Below are 20,772 nucleotides of genomic sequence, written 5' to 3' on the forward strand. Positions count from 1 at the left end.
CGAGCGCAGAGCTTCGACGTTCTCTTCTGAAAACCGCTGAGATGGTGCAAGGAGAAAAAAAAACATTTTCTCGCGTTGGAGGCGGTCGGAAAACGAAGGGCTTTTCCCGGCAGCGTCCTTTCTCTCGAGTTTTCTCCTCGTGCGCCAGTGTGCTCCGGTGTTGTTTTTGCAAGAGAGAAAAAGGCAGACCAATCGCATGTCGAAAAGGGTGGCGTCCAGGAGAGGTTTCTCGGATGTGTGTTGAGGGAAATGAGTCAACTGCAGCCAAGAGAACGCGGGAGAAAGCCAACAACGCGCTTCTCTCTCGCCGCCTGTGCGGAAAGCCATTTGATGCGGGGGGGCAGCGAGAATAGCCTGTAAAGTCAACGTCGAAGACACCTGTCGCTCTTTTTTCTTGATCGTTCCTTGCGTAAACGAGGTGAGGTTGGCCTAATGAAGCGATGCCGACCCCTCAAAAGCTCTTCTTCCTCCCTTCTTCCTTCTATCCTCTCTTCTTCTCTTCACTCGCAGTCACCTCTCTCGCCTTTTGCTCTTCCCTCTGATTTCGCGCCGTCGAGGCGGCCGCGCCTCTCTCCTTCTCCGCTGACCAAGCCCCTCCCTACCGCTTGCTCTTCGTTTCCAGCCGCTGTCTTGCCTTCCTCTGTTCGTCGCTCTTCCGTGTGTGTTCCAGCGTCTCTGCCAGTTTCTTCTCAGTTTTCCAGATCGCCGCAGATGTCGGAAAACGACTCAGCCTCAGGCGCGCGCCGTTCGCCTCCTCGGCCGCGACTTCCTTTGCGGCTTTCCGCGCTTCTGCTTCTGGGCTTCTCCTGCTTCCTGTGTCTCTCGTCTGTCTCGCGCGCCTCTGGGTCCGAGGCCGAGTTCTCCGCTCGCGGCTCAGAGGGGTACACCGACAGCCTCGCATATGCGGAGCGTCTGTCGCTGAAAGCTCGTGAAAAGAAGGCCAGTTCTCCGACCAAGCTGGGGCACTCGGTGGCCGAGTCCGAGTCTGCAGCAGGCAGGGGGAAGCACCCACGACGAGACAAGCACCGGGAGCAAGCAGGCGCGGCCGCGGACGAGAAGGAGAGGCCGAGTACCGCACGACAACAAAGAGAAGAAGAAGCAGAAGACACAGAGGCGGAGCTCGCAGAAGACGTCGGTGCCGCAGACGCAGAACAGAAGAGAGCAAACGCAGAGGTGAGGGTGCAGAAGACGCAGAGACTGGCACTCTGCTTTGCGGCGCCAACGCGTCGAGGAAGTAGCAGACACGATGAGACGTTTTACGCGGTAAAAGTGACAGCCCAGAAAAGCCAAAGAGGCAAGATGCGCAGACGCTGCATGCGAGACCATTGGAGGCTCGCCCACTGACGAAAGCAAGGAAGGGGAGAAAAGTGAGTAGAGGGAAAGGGCCTTTGGAGAGGAGAGGAGACGAGAGAGAAAAGAGAGAGTCAGAGGCGTCTTTCTTTGTGAGAGATGGAGCAAAGTGAGGGACTGGAATGCAGCGATCATCTTGGAGACTTGGAAAAACGCGGAAGAAGGAAATCCGTGACATGATGGGAAGAGAGAGCAAAGTTGAGAGAGAGAAGATACGGGCATAGATTCAAGAAAGAAAAAACAAGAGCGATAGTGGAGAAAACGGACTTCTCTTTCTGCCTTCTTGGCTTCTCTTTTCTTCGCGTATCGACCTCTGTCCCCACCTCCCTCTCGTCTGTGTTTGTTTGTCTTCTCTCTCTCTCTGTGTCCACCTGCTTCCCTTCGTTTGTGCCCTCCCTTCCATTCTCTCCCCCTTCTTCTCCTCTTCTCCGTTCTCTCCCGGTCCACTTTACTATCGCGCGCGCAGCTGAGTAGCGAAGAACTGAACTGCACGCAGGTGTGATCTCCTGTCTTGCAGGACGAGGTGAGAGTAGAGGACCTGGACGGACCGTCGCCTCCGATGACTCGTGACTATGTTCCACGAATCTCAAACCCATTTTTTGGTCAGTACTCGCGCATCACGAAAGGCAAACATCTCATCTATCCCTCTGGACTCCCCTACGTCTACGATGCTGTCACACCTCCCTCTTCTTCCTCTGCCTCTGCCTCTGCCCCCGCTTCCTCCGCTCAAGGCGCAACGGGGCGCTGTGCGTTTTTCCTCTATGTACATCCGTTATATCCGACGTACACGAACTCCGGAGACCCAACGCGGGTGCCTGGGCCGAACGGCGGCGCCTACGAGTCTGCAAGTACGCTGTGGTACTGGCAGCTGCGCGAGTTGAAGCGCCGAGGAGAACACGATGCGGTTGTGCTCTTCTTTCCTCACTTCCACCCCCGGATGCTGTCTGTTGGGCGCCGCGTCAAGGCGCGGAGCGAGCGCGCGAGCGCGAAGATGTCCACGGCGCAGGGTGTTCGACAGCACGCAGGCTGGCTGGCGAGTCAGACGCGCGCCGTTCTGCAGTGGCTGGTCGAAGCGACTCCGGACGACGGCGAAGAGAGACGAAGACCGGAGCTGCGCGGCCCGGCGAGCACGGAGTCCGTTGGGGACCTGCCGCAGAAGACGGAGGTGCAGCCTGGGGACGAGGAAGTCGCAGACGAGGACGACGACGCGGGGGGCCTGCTGAGGGCCGCAGGACTCCTGGACTTGCAGGCGAAGTGTCGCGACTGGGAACTCTTCTTTCTCGGGTGGGGGACAGGGGGTTTGTCTCTGCGGGCGATGCTCTCCCTTGGCCTCCTCCTGTGGACGAACAAGGAAGAGTGGCTGGAGGAGGTGCTCAGACTGCATGCGTTCTTCGATCGCTGGGGCGCTACAAGGGAGCGGGAGTCAGAGAGCTCCGAAGACGAAGCCGCGGAGCTTCCCAACTCTTCGCGCAGAGATCCGCCGCTCCACGCAGCGTTTCCGTCCACGAAGTCCCGAACGCTCGGAAGCCGACCGGAGCCCGACGCCTCAAAAGGCGAGTCCGAGGCGCGACGTGGAAGCAGTCAAGAGTCGCAGCCGTTAGCGGCGGATCCCGGCGCGGAGGCAAGCGCGTCGACGGCGGGGACGCCAGACGCCGCGAGCTTTGAAGGGCCGCCTGCCCGCGAGGTGCGAGTGCACCTGCGGACGGCCAGTTTCATCGGAGTTCCACACGGTGGAGTCGGCAGCCGAGTGGGGAAGAATGTCGGAATCGAGAAACTCGGGTGGACAAAGTGGGTGTTCAGTTTTGTGCCGCAGGGACTCCTCCGACTGCTCGGAAACACGACATACCGCCAAGAGTTGCTGCATGTCGACCCAGACCGCGTCCTCTGTTCGCTCGCCCAGGAGGAGAAGCAGAACTACAGCTTCGCGGCGCGCGAAGGTTCGCTCCTCTCCTACTTCGACACGGTGCTCTTCTACGGCTTCCTCAACACCAAGTTCGACTTCCCGACGCTGAGTCAGCTGGGCCTCAGCGAGGAGTTGCTTCTGACCTCTGAAGCGGCCGAGCTGCTGCAGCACAATCTGGCGGCCCAGAGTCGGTTCTTCTTCGTGGACATGAGGCAGACGACGCTCAACAAAGTCGACGTCATGACATCGCCGCGGTTCGCCCCTCTGATCCTCGACCGAACTGCCTGCGGCACGCTGTCTCCGCGGAACGTCTACAGCTTCGTGCTCAGGGTGCTGGAGGTCGTCAACGGACGGCAAACACCCCGGCGCTTCCTGCCGCGGCGGTACGTCGCCCTCAAAGGCAGCAACTTCTACGATACGCCCGACGACGCGTCCTCGTGGACGCGACTGCTGAGACACAAACGGAAACACGAAAACGCCGCAGCCGCCAGATTCGTGTACCTACACCAGGCAGTGCGCATGATGCAGCATGCAGACGCCCAAGACTTCCCCTTCGACGACGACCGGCATGACGCCATCGCGGGAGCTTGGTTCTACCGCAGAGCGTAGCCCGGGACGACGCCTGCCGCATGCAGAGTGTTCAGGCTGTTCAGACACCACGCGAAAGAGCGCGAAAGAGCGCGAAAGCGCCCAACACACGGACGAAGAATCGACGGCTCGAGAGGCCACTGCCGGGAGGGGGGCTCACGAGCGCGGGAAGGCATCGTGGGGGCAAGTGAACGGTCGGAAACCAGGCTGGGACTCGAAGGCTCGGCGAGGCAAACAGGGTGGGCGCTGGGTCGAGTGGAAAGAGTTAAAGGTGCCTGTTGGAAATAAAGAAGGTCGCAGGGTTCAAGCGAACCTGGAATCGGGCTCCCGGAGCCGTTTGCACTCATTCAACAGAGTTTGAGTTTCGACGTGAGGCCGAATGCCGCCGAACAGCTGCTGGAAACGGCGGTGTGTCAGTGTGCCTCAGCGGACGAGTACGCGTCTGGTTGAGTCAGCTGGAGAACCACAAGACGTTCTGGTGTGTTAGGATAGGAAGGAGGCAGAAAAGTTCGGAAATAAACTTGGAGTGCCGGATCATATTCTGCAAGGAAGTTATACTCGACTCCGAGACATGCAGGGGGAGTTTTACCGCATCTGAGACGGGCAACTTCAACTTTGAAAGTGCCAGCAGATGCGGACGGACTCTGTTTCCTGTTCCTCGACGGCTTCCTTTGTTCTCAACTCCTGCGGATCCAGCGGGGAGTTATGGGGCGTCTTGTGCGTTCCGCCGGTTCTGACGTGGTGAACGTCGGCAAATGCGCAAGATGCTTCCGAAGGCTATCCCCGCGCTCAAGTGATGCCTCGAGTGAGTTGGAGTACAGTGGCCACTGCCGCTGAGACTCCAAAGTTGCAGGCTGAATCTGCGTCGAACCCCCAGTGACAAAGCACCGTGCATGTGCTCAAAATAGACTCGCAACCCCTCGGAATGGTCGCGAAAACGTGCACAGGAACTTTCCGCGCAAGACGACAAGCGGCCACCTGGCCACAAGGCAGTTACGACGCATCGCAGTGGGAAGCTGCAAGAAATTTCCTTTTTCCCGCGGCTAAGAAAAGCCTGTTCGATGTTCCAAATGGAAGCACGGATGTCTCTCTTCCTTCTCTTAGAAAGTTTGTAACGGTCATTTTCCTTTTGTTCTTGAAGAGCCGCTCAAGAAGCCGGTGAGCGGGAACGAGCACAAACACACCACCCTAGAGGAATTCTTTGGTGGACAGCAAATACAAAGAATTGAGTGGTCTCTGCCTCAAAATAACGAGACTCCGATTCAGCCTACTCGTCCCCTTAATGTCAAAGTCCGTAAAGATGGGGTTGTCTATACGTTCAGAGTAGAATGTCAAACTGCCAGGCTGATAACAGTACGACCAGCGTCATCTTCCTGGAAGATTTCGTCTCTGAGAGAGGATTCTTGGTATGTTTTTCCTCAGTTTTCGTTTTTCGTGAAAATCCTTTGAGGCACCGAGGAGAGGGAAAGATGCTTAAACTCTCCGACATAGATTTTTTTGACCGATACAGACTCTGCCGTGTTGCGTTTGCCTTTTGATACTTGAATTCACTGGAGAAGGAAGGTCGGCAAACAAACGTCACCTGGTAGTATTACAAAGCTCTACGTCCGGTTCGAGTTCCCGAGAAGCTGACCCCGAGTTTCACGCTCTCACGGGAAAGCGTTTCGTCTTTCGACTTCTGTGCCGAACTCGACACCGAGTCTGCTACTCAAAGCCCTCTGTTTGCAAACTTGTCCTTCCGTTCGATCGAGTTTTTTTCCCGTTGTTTTTGGTACTTTGAGGTCCACCGGAAAACAAGATTTTCAGCCGGGACAGTAGCGTCTTCCTTGGCACACAAGTCCCAACGAGACCAAGTTTCTAAATGGTTGCGTTACCAGCAGATCTGGCCCGTGCACCAGTGGTCCGCGATTCAGCACTTCCCTGTTATTACCTTAACGCCTGCATTAACAGCTGAACAAGTCCACGAAAAACAGTTTAACGCGACGCCAGAGACGTGCTATCTTTCGATTCTCAAAGCGGGGCATGAGCAGCTCCCGAGTGATATTCTCGCCCATGGCCTGTACAAAGCCCAATAAATGCAAAGACGGCAGACGCAGGGGTGAGCGGGCTGACTCTTCACTCGCAAGTCGCCGGAAGTACGCGACGAGGAAAAACAGAAGTTTGCCCAACAGCGCTTCATTCGCGTTGATGACAGAACTTGCATTCAGACCTTGTCTTGGGGAGGAACCGAGTTTTTTTTCGGGCGTAGGAAGCGGACGTTTTTTCCTCTTGCTCACACAGTGTGCTTGCTTCACAAAGAAAGGAGAAACAATAGACTTCCGCCCTCCTGTTTCCACGTTGGCTGGAGAATCTGCGACCGAACGCGCGCCTAAACCCTAAGCCCCTTTTCGCTTTGCTATACCCGCGAGTCCCAGAATCAATGAGTGTCACCTCGAGGTTTGCGATAGAGTTGTAAGAGAGTCTCTGTGGTGACGCTCTCGAGGGTGCGAGGAGCCTGGAATACGTAACTCCTCATCGGCACCACACGCTGCAAAAGGAAGATTCAGTTACTGGACCCGTCTCACGAATTCCATGTTTCCTTGAGCCCTAAACAGAGGGGCCTCTTTCCCCAGACACTTTTTAACGCAAGGAACTGACCGTACAGAAGTGGCTAAATGCCAGTGCAACGCGCGAACTTGAGGTCTTCCACAAAATCGACTGGGAACAAGAGGCTGGGGAGCAATACCCCGTAAGACCGTGACATACAGTCCTTCAGCTGTGGCGGTAACCTTTGAAAAAGTCGAGTGTAGTTTTTCTACATGGCAGGCGTGAACAGCATCAAACAGCGCGAGGTATTGGGTGTGCTACCAGCTGTAGCAAGACGAGTTGTAAATACGGGACTTCTCAACTTAAACTAAGGCGTCAAATAGGCACCAGCCGCAAAAGAGATAAGTATGAATATCTGTACATTGACGTAGATGCTTTTCAGGACTGTGGTGGCCAGTGGCGCATTGACTCCAGTGACGTCCAGCTTATATGTGAAGAACCCGCATTTGCTTACAATCTGTGCAGATGTCACGAGAGCCACTTAGGAAGTTTCTTTTCTCGTGCTCGAGTGTACGGAATAGAAACGAATCGGATTCTCCTTCGTCGAACAGCTGTTTAGGCACTGCACGAGCGCTTTTTTGCCTTGTACGCGAAACAGCTGACACACCAGTCTTCCACATCTCTCCACACTGAAGTCATTCCGTATCAGTCGTTCTTGCTTTTTCTAGGCGTAGTGCCTCTCCTCCTCCCCATCTGAAATTGCGTTTCTGTGACCCAGGACTTGCAGAATCAGTTGTTTCGAATACGCAGACGGATATTCAGAAACACAAGGAAGGGCGAGTGCGTGCAGAAGGCAAGAGACACGTCAGAGAGATTCACAATGAAATGTGCGAGACGGCTCTCGCGAACAACAACCAGGCACTGGGGAATGTCGTCCGTGACGGCGGGAGGGAATTTGAAAGCCACCTCAAATTCGGCATCCCGATGTGACGGATTGTTTACTGGAAGACCTGCTCTTCTTGGACTCAAGAGAATCCGTAGTTCTGTGCTCTTCCTGGTTCGCATGTGTCTACGAGATCTTCTGCAGGAGGTGAAAAATAGTTTGTTTTCGTCGGGTCCTTTGTTTTCTGCCCAGCGCAACTACCGCAAGCGTCTCACTGCGGTGTTCATGGCTTCTTCGAGGGCGCGTTTTCCGCGAGGGACTCGCCGCTGTTCGCTCTGTAGGGTTGCGCACCTCTTTTGGATTCGTTCCTTCTCGATCTCTGCATGTGTGGCTGTTTTTCTCGCGTCAAATGTCTCCAATTTTGGCAAAGAAGGCGCCTTTCTGCGAAGCTTCCTACTCAGCAAAGTGGGCAGAATCGTCGTTCGCCCCTGCGGTGTCTCGGCACCCGCCCATCGCCGCGTCCCGTCTTTCCCTATTTTTTCGATCTTTTGCTGTCTCGCCTACGGTTTAAAAGCTTCTTTTCTTGTGGGCTTTCTTCTCCTTCCCTTTCCTTGCATGCCTCAAGGTGTGAGCTCGCGGCGACGGCCAGAAAGCCGGAACTTGGGCGCCTTCTTGGCGCCTCGCCGCCCGCGCGCGCGCCCCTGCGCTTTCCTGTCTGTGTCGCGCAACTTCTTTTCCGGAAAAAAGACTTTTCTCGGCGGCAGCCTTTCGAAGAAACTCCGCCGCGCGGATTTTCCTTCTGGGCTTTCAAAAAGGACGCAAACCGAACTCGGTTTTGTACCCTTGTTGCCGCTGTCTCTTGATATCCTCGTTTTCTCGCCCAGCGCCGGTCTGCAAACGGCGAGCAAGTTGTTTTCCCTTCTCTTTTTTCCCTCTGCCACCAGTCGACGACGACCAACGTGAAAGGCTTGTGTGGCGGTGCAGCCCCTCTCCTCTGTGTTTTGTCTTTTCTGCGAAGTCACGCGAGAAAAAGACGGCAAGGAGCTGCAAGTCCCGGACTCCTTTTTCCCGCGGTCACTCAAAAACTGTCCGGAAAACGGGGGGTTCCTCAGCGGAAAAACTGTTGCGGACCCGACAACCGAGTCCTGGAAAGTGACCTTTCTGCGGAAAGCCTTTTTCTCCTCCCCTTTTCGGTTCTTCTTCTCGACGCCTCGTCTCCCCTTCCTATTTGAAAAGCTGGAAGTTCAAACGGGTCGGGGTCGAGAGCCGCCCTCCACAGCTTCTGTTCACAGCGCAGTTCCTGCGAACGACGAAGAAAAACCTGCATTGAAGACACCATGGAGCTCGATGCAGCGCACTAGGCTTTTCTCTGTTCATTTAGAGTCTCTGTGAATTCATGCATGTGCCTCTGTGCTCATCTCCTACTAGAGGCTCAGGCTCTTCTTCCCCCGGTGTCCCTGCATTTGGGGTCTCTGTCGAAGTAACGCCCCTGTTGCGTTTCTGTTTTCGCTGTCGACCTGTGTCGCTGTCGAATGTTTTAGGGTGTCTCCATCAGTCTCTGGGGCAACAAAGACAGTGCACAGATCAATAGGCGCTTCTGCCTCTCTGAAACGGACATCGTCAGAGGGGAAATCCTTCTCGAAGTCGTCCTTTTCTCTCGGGGAAGGTCTCCTGCCTCTACCCCCCAAGAATTGCCTTTCTGTCTTGCTCTCCAGCAGGCTGCTGTCGGTGTCTTATCTTTCATGTAGATTTTCCTCCTGAGTTTTCAGCAGAGATCTTCTCTCTCGGGCGCTTCAAACCCCCTCGACACTCGGAGACGAACGCCCTGCTCTCTCGGCAGCCAACATGCCTGCTTCCTCTTTCAGAGCCTTTCTCCCCAGTGTCAACTCTGGGTGTATGCCCTCTGCTCTGTCTCTTCTCGACCAGTCTTGACACTGTCTTTTTCTTTTGCTTTCCTGTTTTTTCGCCTTCCTGTTGACTGCTCCAGAGAGAGAAAGCGCTTGACAGAGGCTGTCGGGAGCACGAGACCTTCGCAAGACACCCCTCTGCGCGCATGCGTTGCCTCGGACTCTCTGAACTGTTTCCGTAGACAGAAGGTCGTATGGCCTCGACAGCGTCTTCGCTTATGGAGAGATCGCCTCTGGGTCTCGACTGCTGTCTCGACCGACGCTGGAGTTGCCTGGCGTTCCGTCGCCTCGCGCGGGAGTGTGTGTCAGCGTCACCCACGGGGAAGAGGAAGGGTGAAGCGACAGCGATATTCATCTCTGCTTTCCAGATAGACTTTCTCCTCGTCCTGGAGAACATCTGTGTTGAAGAGTGCTCTCTCTTCTCTCTGTAGAGCATCTCTCGAACGGTTTTCCCTCTCTCCACGCTTCTGCCTGCCGCGCGCGAACCGTGTGTCTCGTTCTCTCTCTTCTTTCGTCGCTTTCTTCCTCGCTCTTTTTCCTCGCTCTTTTCCTCGCCTTCTTCCTCGCTCTTTTCCTCGCTTTCTTCCTCGCTCTTTTCCTCGCTTCCCCGTTGTCTCGAGTAAAAGATGTCTCGACCATTCGCTTTCTCCTTCGACCTCTCTCGCGAGTTGTGAAACGCGAAGACCAAGGAGTTTCGCGGGAGTCCCCGGAACGCCTTTCTGACTTCTGTCTCTGGTCTGCACGCTCTGTCCTCTTGTCTCTCTGTGACTCCTTTCGGTCCAGCCCCGCAGTGTCCCACAGGGCGACGGCTCTTCTTAGAAATGGCGAGTTTGCCTGCGAGTGACGGCCGCGAGGAGGAGGCACTCGCGGCTCTCCGCCGGGTGCTGCATGCGTGGACTGGCCCCGAAGGCGAGGCCGGGCGCGAGGCTCGTCTCCTCAAGAACGCTGCTTTCCTCGAGTCTCTTCAGCAACTTGTGTCTCAACTCGCCTGTCTTCACGGCGCCGCAGACAGAGTAGGCGCTGACGGGGCCTTCTTCGCTGACCGCGAGGAACGCCGGGAGACGGAAGGCGGCTCGGGTGTCTCTTTTTCGGACGCGAGAGTCGCGCTGAACGACCTCTTGAGCTCCAACTTGCCCCTCTCCGTGGTCGAGTCTCACGCCTTGGTCCAGGACCTTCTGCGCCGGCAGCAGGCGGGCACCGGAGCCGTCTCTGCGCCCAAACGCGAGGCGGCATGCTTCCCCCTGGGCCGGAGCGAGGGAGAACAGGGAGGCGTCTTCGGTCTCGGCTCGGCGTCCCTGGAGGCGCCGGCCGCGCCGCCGCTGCTTCTCCCGCTGCCAGGTTCGCTCCTCGTCTCCTCGCCCTCTGCGCGATACTGCCCCAAGAGGCCGCGGCACTCGCAACCAGTTACCTCTCCCTCAGTCGATGCCGCGTTTCTTCGGTCGATTCTTGCGGGTGATCAGCAGGCTCTGAGTCTCCATTCGGAGTCGCGGAGCGCGCAACGCGGCGGCGCAGGCGCGACGTTGAATGGAGGCGAGCCCGACGGCGACGAAGCTCTGAAACGCGACCAGTGCGAGCGATGGAAGGCGCATGTCGGGGGGCTCTTCATTCCCTTTTTCGACGCCGACGACGAATATCGAGACGACTACGACCCAGGTTCGCTCCTCTCTCCAAAGTGCGGTGAACTGCCATGCGCGTCTGATCAGGGGGATGCCTCAGGATTCACATTCACAGTAGGAGTAGGAGGAGTAGTACATCTGCGGCACACCACTGACGAAGTGACGACATCAATAAAAAATACATTAATATATATATATATATATAGATATAGAAATATGTGCATGTCTGTGTAAATCGTTGACTCCCGTGTCGAACGACAGAGGACGGATCTGTTCTTTCTGACATCTCCCTGTGTTGTGTTGTGTCCTTTTTAGGCTATCGCATTTTGGATTTGGCCGAGGCGCATTACATCCACGACTGTCACACATTCCGGCAGAACCCAGTGGACTTGGTGGGCGGCTTGTCTGCTTGCAGTCGCCGACCGCGGCTGTCTGCTCACCTGGAGCGAATCTACTCGCGTCGGAGCGCCGCCACTGTCCGAGGCTCGCGCTCTGTCACCGAAGACCGCGGCGACAAGAGCGAGGAGCGCGGTCCGAAGGCAGAGTCGGAGTTGGGTCCCCGGGGGCAGGACTCGCCGCGGTTCGGCGCCTGGGGCTCCGGGGCGCGGCGCGAGACGGCGGCGTTTGCCGGCGGGCCAGGAACCGGCGGAACGGGGGGAGGCCGGTCGTCTCCGTCCTTTGGCTTTCACGGAGGAGACGAGTCCCGCGCAGGCGGACCTCCGGACGAGGCGCACATGTTTGAGTTTTCTCTTGACGACGAGGGGGACCGGGACGCGACGGCGGAGATGGAGAACAAGGAGAGCAGCCGGGAGTCGCGGGCAGTGTCTCTGGAGGACGAGTTGGCGGACTGCACTGTGCAGGTTTCTTCGCGTTTTTCCGGCTCCAAAGCGCCGCTTCCTCCTGTGCCGGGAGCCGCGCGTCTGGACTCGAAGAACGACGGGGCGTCATCCTCCGCGAAGCCTGGAGGCGAGTCTGCGCCTGCGGAGCCGTTCTCGCCTGTGCAGGGCGACGACCCGGGGGCTTCTGGGAGAGTGGAAGTCTCTGTAGGCGCGCCTGGGGACTTCAGCACTTTGTCGGCTGCGGAAGAGGACCAGCTCGCGGCTTACGAGCGGGAAATGAAGCTCTGTGAGGCATGGCGAGAGCGGTACTGCAACGGAGACCCGGGAGCCTTTCGAGCTCGCCAACAAGCCATGCGTTCTGCATGCATCCTCTCCTTCGAGGGCTCTAAGGACTCAGAGGCGCAGCCGCAGGGTGGCCGACTCGGTCCTGTCCTCCGGCCGCTGTACCCTAAGAGCGACGACGCCTTCTACCCCGTGCGGATCCAGCCGAGCTCGCAGCGGAGCTCTCTTCGAGAGCCGCGAGGGACAGCGAGAGGAAGCGAAGAAACAGAAGAGCGACTGGAGGAGACAGACGACAGTGGGGCCGAGAGCGGACCCGGGGGCAAGGCCGCGGCGGCGCGGACTCGGCCTGCGGGCACTGGGCGGGGCGAGGACGCGAGTGAGGCGAGGCCCACTCACGGAGAAGCGAAACGCGGACAGGAACACAGTTCGCTTCCGAGACAGCCACAACAGGGACGAGGAACAACCGCGCCTGCAGTCATCTATGACTGCTTCCACCTCAAAGTCGTCTTCGAGCGAGGACGCACCGGATTCGAAGACCACAGGGAACTCGTTCTGCCGCCCGGAACGCTTCTCGCGGGCCGATACGAGGTCGAAAAAGAAGTAAGCTGCAGCGGAGGGAGAGGTTGGGAAGTCCGTCTGGCTCCAGGCTTTTCAGGCTGCCCGGTGGTTAGCGGTGAGAGGTCAGTTTGTGCGAGCCACCGACCAAAGACGCGAGACAGACAGACAGAAAGCAGAAGAGGGGACTGCGGGGAACGCGGCTGTAGTCGAGTAGGAGGGAGTCGAGAGAGAGAGACTTGCCGAAAGGAGATGGGTGCAGGAGGTTGAGAGGAGAAGAGAGCAGCCACAGGCGACTGCAGAGCCCATCTTTACGGTTGAGGATCGTCTGTTTCGGTTCTTTTGTGCAGGTGGGCCGGGCTGCTTTCTCGCGTTGTCTACGCTGTATCGATACCGTGACGAACAAACAGGTGTGCCTGAAGGTAAGCGGTGTGAGCAGACAATGCAGATCCGAGTCGTTCGGTTCCAGTGGACTGGATCCGTGGTAATCTAAGTGATGGCTACGCATAGAATCAGGAAAAATCCACACGAGTTGTTGTGCTTTTCATGCGATGCGGCCTCCCTTTTTAGTCTAGTTCCCTGGCCAGGGGCATGGCCTGTATCTCTCTTGCGTGCAGTTTCGGTCCGCGCTGTGTTTTTCTTCCCTGTCTCTGTCTTCCTACCTCTTATTCTGCCTCTTCCCTTCATTTTTTTTCCGTTTACCTCTGTTTGTGTCTTCCATTTCTTCCTTTCTTTTTTTCCTCTCTCTTCTTTTGTGGCTCTGAGGGCTTCTTTCCTCTTAGCTCTTCTCTTCAAATCTTTCATTTCTGCCCTTTTCTCTGTTAGGTGATTCGCAATGAGAAGGAGTACATGGATCAGTCGTTGGACGAGGTGAAGACTTTGCGTTTTTTGAGTGCGAACGGAGACCCAGACGCGCTGCATTTTCTGCGTTTGTGTGATTTCTTTTACCACCGCGAGCACTTGGTGTTGGTCACCGAGTTGCTATCGCAAAATCTCTATGAGTTCTCTTCCTTTTTTCGGAAGAATCACTTGCCGTCGTTCTGGACGGTGGGGAAGATCCAGCGGATCGCGCGCGAGCTGCTCGTCGCCCTGCGCTTTGTCCACTCTCTGAACGTCGTCCACTGCGACTTGAAGCCGGAGAACATTCTCTTGCGGCCTCAAGCCATCACAGACACGCGGTTCTACAAGTGCCTCTCTCAGCAGCAGCCGAGCGCGATCGTCGCCGAGGTTTTCGCGAACTGTGGGCGCAGGAACTCTGCAGACGGGCGAGTGGCTGCGGACGCGGCAGATCGCGACGCTTCCGCGAGAAAGAGAAACGGAGTTTCTGCCTCGTCAGGGAGCGATGTGTCACCCTTCTCCCTCCAGCTGCCTTGCACCCAGTTCGGGACTTCGCTGTCGCCGCAGAAGGACGCGCCCTGCGCCGCGTCGCTGCATGCGCCTGTGTCGGTGAAGCTCATCGACTTTGGGAACAGCTGCTTGACGTCAGATCCCTTGATCACCTACGTGCAGTCTCGGAGTTACCGCGCGCCAGAGGTCCTCCTGGAGTTGCCGTATGACACAAAGATCGACATCTGGTCTCTCGGCTGCGTGCTCTTTGAGCTGTGGACGAGCGTCGTATTGTTCATGAACGACTCTGTACACTCGCTGCTGGCGCGGATCGTTGGCATCATTGGCCAGATCCCGTGGTACATGGTGGAGAAGAGTCCGAAGAAGGAGGAGCTGTTCGACAGCGACGGATTCCTGTACGTGGTGTTGCCTTCGGAGAACAGCGAGTGGAAGGGAGATTCGAAGGGGAAGGGTACGCGCAGTCACGAAGAGGAGAAGGAGGGCCGCAGGGACGAGGGCGAGCGCGAAGGGAAGCGAGAGTCGCAGGGACGCATGCTCCGCTTCCTGCTGCCGAAACGCACGAGTCTCCGCCAGCGGATGCGTGCCACAGACGAAGTCTTTATCGATTTTCTGGAAAAAATGCTCATCATCGACCCCGCTCAACGGTGGGATGCAAATCGACTGCTCACTCACCCTTTCCTCGACCAACACCGATATCCAGATGGCCTCTAGATGCAGAAAGAGAGCCGAGGAAGACGGGGACGGGTGGGGTAGAACCGAGACCGTTCCCAGGTTCAGGTGGAAGGAGAAATGGTGGGGGAGTCTCTCTCTATATACGAAGGTCTCAAAACGCGCCTGAGGGGACCCCTGGAAAAGCAGGACCAAGGTTTGAGTTCCGTCGCGGACAGGTGTGTGCATTTTGGAAGTTTTTTCGCATGCATGCGCGAGAGGGGGGTCGTCGGTGTCCACCTCCTTGTAGAAGAACTTACTGCATGTAACAAAGAACTTACTAGGTGGTGTGGCTCTACGCACACACCCTATACATGTTTACCTTTGCACGATCAACTCGTGAAATGCATGTTTTAGACATAAAACTCGATTTGAAAGGTGCCGGCCCGCGCATGAAGAGCGAGAAGCGATCGACTCGGTGTTTGGCTCCGCGCCACCTCCCCGGGGCCCTCAAGAGGCACTGGAGATGCCGCTCACGCGTGTCGAGCGTCGAGTTGTATGTCGTTGGTGTCGTTTTGCTTGTCGGACCTGTTTCCGCGTTGTTTCCTTTCTTTGCCGGCACCCAGGCGCCCGAGTACAGACGGTGGTTGATCTTTTTTGTCTTCTCTGTTTTTTCGGGAAAACCTGCAAAGAGCACGTGCCTGACAGGCGCAGAAACAAAGAGTTCAGCCGACGGCCTCACCTACGCTGGAGCTTTTTATCTGCCACGGAACGAAGCACAAACCTCGCGCGGAAGTGCGGGTGGAAAAGCCGCGGGGTTTGTACCCGCGTTTGTTTTTTTCATGTTTGCTTCGAAACGACTGTCGCAACGGGGCCAGAAATCGCACTCTCACTCGGCTCTACAGCGTTGGTCACATTCCACAAAGGGGTGGACGAATCAGCCGCAAGCGTCCAGTCCTTTTGGAAACTCTAACGGGAAAATTTGTCTCAAGTCGCCTCTGAAACAATTGTGCACACCTTTAAGCTACGGAACCCCTACAAAACGGTTCGTACCGTAGAAATCAGATAAACACAGACACCAGGAGAAACACAGGAACTCACACACACGTGGGGGCACTGGGGCGCGAACGCGCTATATGTGGTTTCCTGGGGGCGGGAAACCCAGAAACTGACTCTGCGGTCCCAGAAGTCGCTCACAGTTGGCACCGCTTTGGTGGACGTCACCGCCTCCACATCTTAACGCGTGTCGCAGCCCAACTCGTGGTTTCCTTAACTTAGAATGCAGCCTTTTTTGTCGACTCCCTTGCTCTGAGCCTCGGCTCTAACTAACGTGATGGAATACCATTTGTCTCTCGTTTTGGCATGCAGCTCTCTCCTTGTGCAGACGGCGGAGACTGGAGAAGACAGACCGTTTGACGAAAGCGCGTTTTTTGTTTTGTCCCGTCACATTGAGACAGCGGTTCGGGAGCGGCAGCGACAGCGCGTTGTGAAACGGCTGTCTGCAAAGGAAATTTATGCTTTCGGCCTCCAAACCTTCCATCAGTCCTCTTCGCTCTGGAAAACAGGCTGTCTAAATTTCGATGAGCTCCCAGAGAGACGCGTTCTGGCACACGGCAGTTTTCACCCACGCCACTGACCCAGCAGTCTTGGATCACTTCGTCCGGGGAGGCAAAACCTAAATTTTAACAGTTGGGATGGAGGTAAAGCCACCTCTCTTCAGAGTTGATGCTCGGGTACTTGTATCCGGGACGGAGCACGCGAGTGAGGTTCCCGGGGTTGTTCTTCCTATGACGAGAACCCAGTTGGAACCCCAAGCTAAGGAAGGCACCGGGCTTGCAAGAAAGACTGCTCACGCAACATTTGCAGCTCTCAACGTGTTACACTTGCGTGCAAACAAAGGACGCCTTCACTGAATAGCTAAGGGGTGTAGCGGGCATTTTGTGGACTTGCAAACATTTTGGGCGGCGCAGCGCGCTACGTCTGACCCACGGTCTCAAAAACAAGATACCACCTATATCTCCAGTTATGAGGAACAGCCAACCCAGCTTTTTACGATTGCTGTATACGTGTGCAGATGCTGGGAATGTAGCCCGCTGTGTCCTTGAGCATCTTTCAGAAATGTACGAGATATACGATCGCAACGAGCGTGCGTATGACACTTGACGGTGAACTCTATCGTTCGGGTCTTGCTACGTTCTTTTAGCTCTTAGTGCCGGCTCTCTGCATCCTGCCAACAAGTGAGGAAGAGACACGCGGGGCGGCACTCCCTCGGCTGGAGAAGCTTGCGCGTCCGCTTTCGAGTTTCTTTGGTTTCCTCAGACTCTGCGGCACCAGAGGCGAACAGTGTGAGACCCCGCTCCGCAAGAGGTCGAAGCGGGTTCAACGTGACAGACACCACAGCATGCGCAAGTTCACTTGTCTTTTGGCTTCGGTGTTTGCATGAATTGATCCACAGTTCCTGGTGTGCTGTCAGTCACACTCAGCGCCCAGACGGACACTGACAATGAAGAGTTCTACAAAGTCAAACGTCGACGGGTCGCGTTCACCCGGTTCATACCTATAAACGGTGCGCGCCTCGACGGGCGACCTAAATCTGTACATGCAGCTTGACGTAGCCGAGAAAACACACCTTTCAGTTCCGCACTCGAGAAGCCGTCGCCCAACAGTGAAGTCTATTTGTTTGCATTCACTTCCTAATACACCCCTGCCTCACAGCTCTCTGCTTCCAGACAAGCCTACAATTGGTGAGACCTTGAAATCCCAAACGTTTCATAGCCCCTCGACGCTGCATGCGCGCAAGCCGTCAGGGAAATGGGGCACCTGCGGCACTTGAGAGGACCCAAACAAGCTTCTTTCCTTCTTTCCTCCGCTTCCACGGAGCGCGAATGTCAGTTGCAGTGTTTAACAGTGCAGGCCACCGAGCTTTCGGCGCCTGGTTCGTCACTTTCTGCGGGCACAGACGCTCGGTGACGCGTCTTCGACCTTGCACCGCTGCTGGAAAATAAAACAATGTACCTTTCTTGAAGAGTTCAGACGGGTGCTTTGTGGCGGAAGGGTGGGCGGGGGGGTGCCGGAGATCTACCAGACGGACATGGTCCGAAGGGAGAGGCTCGCGCCAGTCTCTTCGTCCCGCTGCGACTCTCTGCTTCTCTCAGGCCGCCCACTGTCTTCCTCTTCTTCGCAAGTTCCAAGCGTTCTTCAAAGAACAAACGCATGCACAGGTGAGCAAGAAAGCTTCTGCATGCAAAAACGAGGGGACGCAGGCACGGAGCCCCTGCGGTCTCCAGCTCAGCGCGCGGGGCGCAGGTACTCTCGCCACCGCATGATGTCGTCGACGGTCTCGCGGTCCTGATGCTCGCCGAAGGAGCCTTGTTCCTGAGCGCGGAAGCGCATTTGCTTGGGGTTTCCAAAGAACCTTTTAAAAAGTTGTGGGTCGGACATGCTCTCTGTCCTCCCCTCGCCTCGGCCTTCACTCGCAACCGAAACGCGTCGCTCCTGCTCGCAGTTCTCTGCCTTCTTCTTACCGGTCGACCACAGCAGCCAGAGCGCGAGCGTAACGAGCACTGCGCCGAAGAACATCTTCCCTTTGTGTCGCGAGAGCAAAGGCAGAACCGACCGAGGGCGCCGGCTGCTCCTTGGAGACAGCCGAAATTGCGACTGCCGCTCCTCCTCCCCGTGGGCCGCAAATCTGCCCCGCAGAAAGCGACTCTGCACCTTCACCTGAGGGAGAATCGCCAGCCACAAACCCAATCCTGTCGGCGAGGCGCCTGAGGCCTCGGCCTCGGAAGCCACAGAGAAAGCCTTCGTGTTGTTCGCCTTCTCGAGGTTCACTCTGAGAGAAGATGGAGCCGCCTGCTGCCCCATGAGGCGAGGGAGTTCTCTTTGGGCCTTGCCCGCGTTCGCATCCCCTTTCAGAGCATCCGGAAGCGAGGAGAGGGAGATGCCCGAGGCAAGGAGCCGCGAAGCGAAGAACGCGTTTTTCGACGCCTGGTCAGAGGTCTTCGTCAGAGGCGAGGAGACGAGGGACGCGACAGTCGACAAGATGGGGCGTTGCCTCTCGTCCATTCCACGAGGAAGATACGAGGAAGCGACGGACTGCGTCATAGGGGGAAGCTCCGCGGACAACAGGCACGGTGAGGTGAGCGAGGTCGACGTCAGCGTTGCTTCCGACGGCTGCGACCACTGTGATTTCATTGAGGTTTCAGGAAGAGACGAAGGAACTCTGTTCCTTGGCGAGGCCAACAAGCTCTGTTCTGAGTCTTCTGGACCCACAACAGTAGCAGCATAGTTCCCAAAAGAAGGAGTCTGGACTCGAGACAAGTCCTCACCCGCGTTCTCCCCATCAACCGACACAGAGGCCTCAGCAGCCGAAGGAGATTCCCCAGCTCCAGTGTCTCTGGAATCCGCGGAGGATGCGGTGCCTTCATGTCCGAGTAACGGGAGCGCAGACGGGGAAGGCCTTGCGGGGACTTCCTGATGCTCTGACCGCCGACGAGAAGAAGGCTGGGGGGGCACCGAAACGTTTTCGAGTGCCTCGTCAGAGGTAGCGGGAGAGCTGAGGATCGAGAGAGTTTCATCAGGGTCTCCAACTGAGTCCCCAGCTGTCTCCACACTCCCCGCCGCTGCGCCTCGCGAGTCCTGAGAGGACAGCGCGAGGCGAGTCCGTCGACTCGCTGCGACTGGAGTGCTTGCCTCATTTTCAAGGCCTCTTCTCTTCGCTGCATGCGCCGAGCCGCTCGGGGGGTGTGCCCTTCCGCCGGTCACCCGGAACTCAGCCTGGGCGGCTACACTCTTCGAGGCGCGGCAGAGCTTGGCCCATGCTGGGGAACCTGCAAGGAGAAGAAGCGGAAGCAGGCGAAGAAGGAGAGTCTTGACAGAAGACGACGCGACCCGTGTCTTCGTCGCCCCGGTGAAAGGGGACATGTGGAAGGCGTTCGACGGGGCAGGACGGCGTCGAGGAACAGGAATCGCCGAGGCTACTCTGTGAAAGGGAAGGAGAGAAACAGAAACACCGATAGGACCGAGACGAAAAGGAGACCAAGACGCCGTTTCCCCGGGGTCACCGGTTCTTCCTCTTTTTTGTCCGCGGCTACGCGTCTTTGTCGCGCAGCTGCGCAGCACTCGATCCGCGGCTGTCTGTACACTTCGTCCCCTCCCTGTTCAGCGCGTCAAAAACAGGTATTCCCGAAGAAAACATGGTCTTTCTCGTGTTCGCCGAAACGCGGAGTCACTTGACGAGCCTCTGACCATTGTCTGCCCGCGTGGGTTTGCACGCCGCGAGCGCGAACAGCGGGCGCGGGGGCGTCTCTGGGCCGTAGACCGCGAGAGGCAGAAAAGCAGAGCGAAAGACGCAAGACGAACAACACAAGTCGACAAGGGACGAAGCGACGGGCGCCGTTTGCCCCAGAAATCAAACGACCGACAGGGGAGGAGAACGGAAAAAACGACGGCGACTTCCCCAAAACAGCACGACGGCAGTCTCGTACCTTCTCGAATTCTTGCGCGTCTTCAGGCCGCCACCGCTCGACTGCCCCCCCCACCTTCCGACCGCGTTTTCAGGACAAGAATAAGGGTCCGCCGCGAAATGAATGGCACATGCTGCTGCGGAGGGGTCTGAGGCGAAACACTCGGAAGAACTGGCAAAGGCAGGCGCAAAAAAGAAAACGCGGGACTTCTCTCGGAGGAGAACTTCGTGGGCGGTCCACCGGAAAAAATGTGTGCGTGTCTGCACTTCCCAGTGTTCGGTCTTTGTTCACTTTAACTCGAGAGGGGGCGCGCTGGTGCGACGGGGCTTAACCGATGAGGTACGAGTTTGTTCACCTGAAGCCAAGTGCCGCACCCCCTGGCCCAGGAGTCGACTTCGCCCATATACAGACAAAAACGAGGGTGACAGATGGCAAAACTCTGTACTTTTGTCTGCGACCTTGTCGCACAATGGGGAGATTTCGGTCGAAGGGTGGAGACACCTCCAGAAATTCATCACCTGTGGAGAGCCTGAAATGCGTTCCAGTGTAAAAAAAGCGACCCTGAGGCTCCGTCCTGGCGCCTGTGAGAGCGCGAAGTAGCGCAAAGCTGAGAACTGGAGAATTGCTCCAGGGGCGACCAGTGCACTTGCTACCTTACCCTCTTGGTTTCACGGCAAAAAGCCACGACAGACTCGCAGGCCGGAGACTTAGCATCTGTGCAGAGGTCTCCATCAGACGGTTAACAAAGGGAAAAGATTTGTGCGGGCGAAGCACATCCGTAGAAAGTATACGTATCTGTCTGGCAAGACTTGTGGACTAAAGAAAAACAGGCGATGACTGTGAAAAAGCGTAAGGAACCCAGA

The 20,772-nt window shown here is 56.7% G+C and overlaps 3 protein-coding genes across 3 annotated transcripts; 2 read left to right on the top strand and 1 right to left on the bottom strand.

Moving 5' to 3' along the window:
• Positions 1–711: 711 nt before the first annotated feature.
• On the top strand, positions 712–3,862 carry TGME49_204290 (hypothetical protein; the record flags this gene model as incomplete). The annotated part of the gene is made up of 2 exons (XM_018779293.1): positions 712–1,173; positions 1,868–3,862. The coding sequence occupies 2 exons, from the start codon at positions 712–714 to the stop codon at positions 3,860–3,862; spliced, it is 2,457 nt and encodes an 818-aa protein (XP_018637315.1).
• A 3,706-nt stretch (positions 3,863–7,568) lies between these two features.
• Positions 7,569–15,441, top strand: TGME49_204280 (cell-cycle-associated protein kinase DYRK, putative). Its single transcript, XM_002367659.2, has 4 exons — positions 7,569–10,810; positions 11,089–12,494; positions 12,800–12,871; positions 13,275–15,441. Exons 1-4 carry the CDS (start codon positions 9,979–9,981, stop codon positions 14,505–14,507), a joined length of 3,543 nt encoding a protein of 1,180 aa, XP_002367700.1. The 5' UTR covers positions 7,569–9,978; the 3' UTR covers positions 14,508–15,441.
• Positions 15,442–16,870: 1,429 nt separating this feature from the next.
• Positions 16,871–20,389, bottom strand: TGME49_204270 (hypothetical protein). Its single transcript, XM_002367658.2, has one exon. The coding sequence runs from the start codon at positions 19,365–19,367 to the stop codon at positions 17,733–17,735; it is 1,635 nt and encodes a 544-aa protein (XP_002367699.1). The 5' UTR covers positions 19,368–20,389; the 3' UTR covers positions 16,871–17,732.
• Positions 20,390–20,772: the final 383 nt, after the last annotated feature.

Source organism: Toxoplasma gondii, chromosome VIIa (genome assembly GCF_000006565.2).
Source record: "Toxoplasma gondii ME49 chromosome VIIa, whole genome shotgun sequence".
NCBI lineage: Eukaryota > Apicomplexa > Conoidasida > Eucoccidiorida > Sarcocystidae > Toxoplasma > Toxoplasma gondii.

What these genes read in the sequence shown, in the direction of transcription:
- TGME49_204280 (XM_002367659.2), top strand. Translation starts at nt 9,979, where the DNA reads ATGGCGAGTTTGCCTGCGAGTGACGGCCGCGAGGAGGAGGCACTCGCG. An exon ending in GATACGAGGTCGAAAAAGAA is followed by an intron (nt 12,495 to 12,799) that starts GTAAGCTGCAGC and finishes TCTTTTGTGCAG; the next exon opens with GTGGGCCGGGCTGCTTTCTC. An exon ending in ACAAACAGGTGTGCCTGAAG is followed by an intron (nt 12,872 to 13,274) that starts GTAAGCGGTGTG and finishes TTTCTCTGTTAG; the next exon opens with GTGATTCGCAATGAGAAGGA.
- TGME49_204270 (XM_002367658.2), bottom strand. Translation starts at nt 19,367, where the DNA reads ATGTCCCCTTTCACCGGGGCGACGAAGACACGGGTCGCGTCGTCTTCT.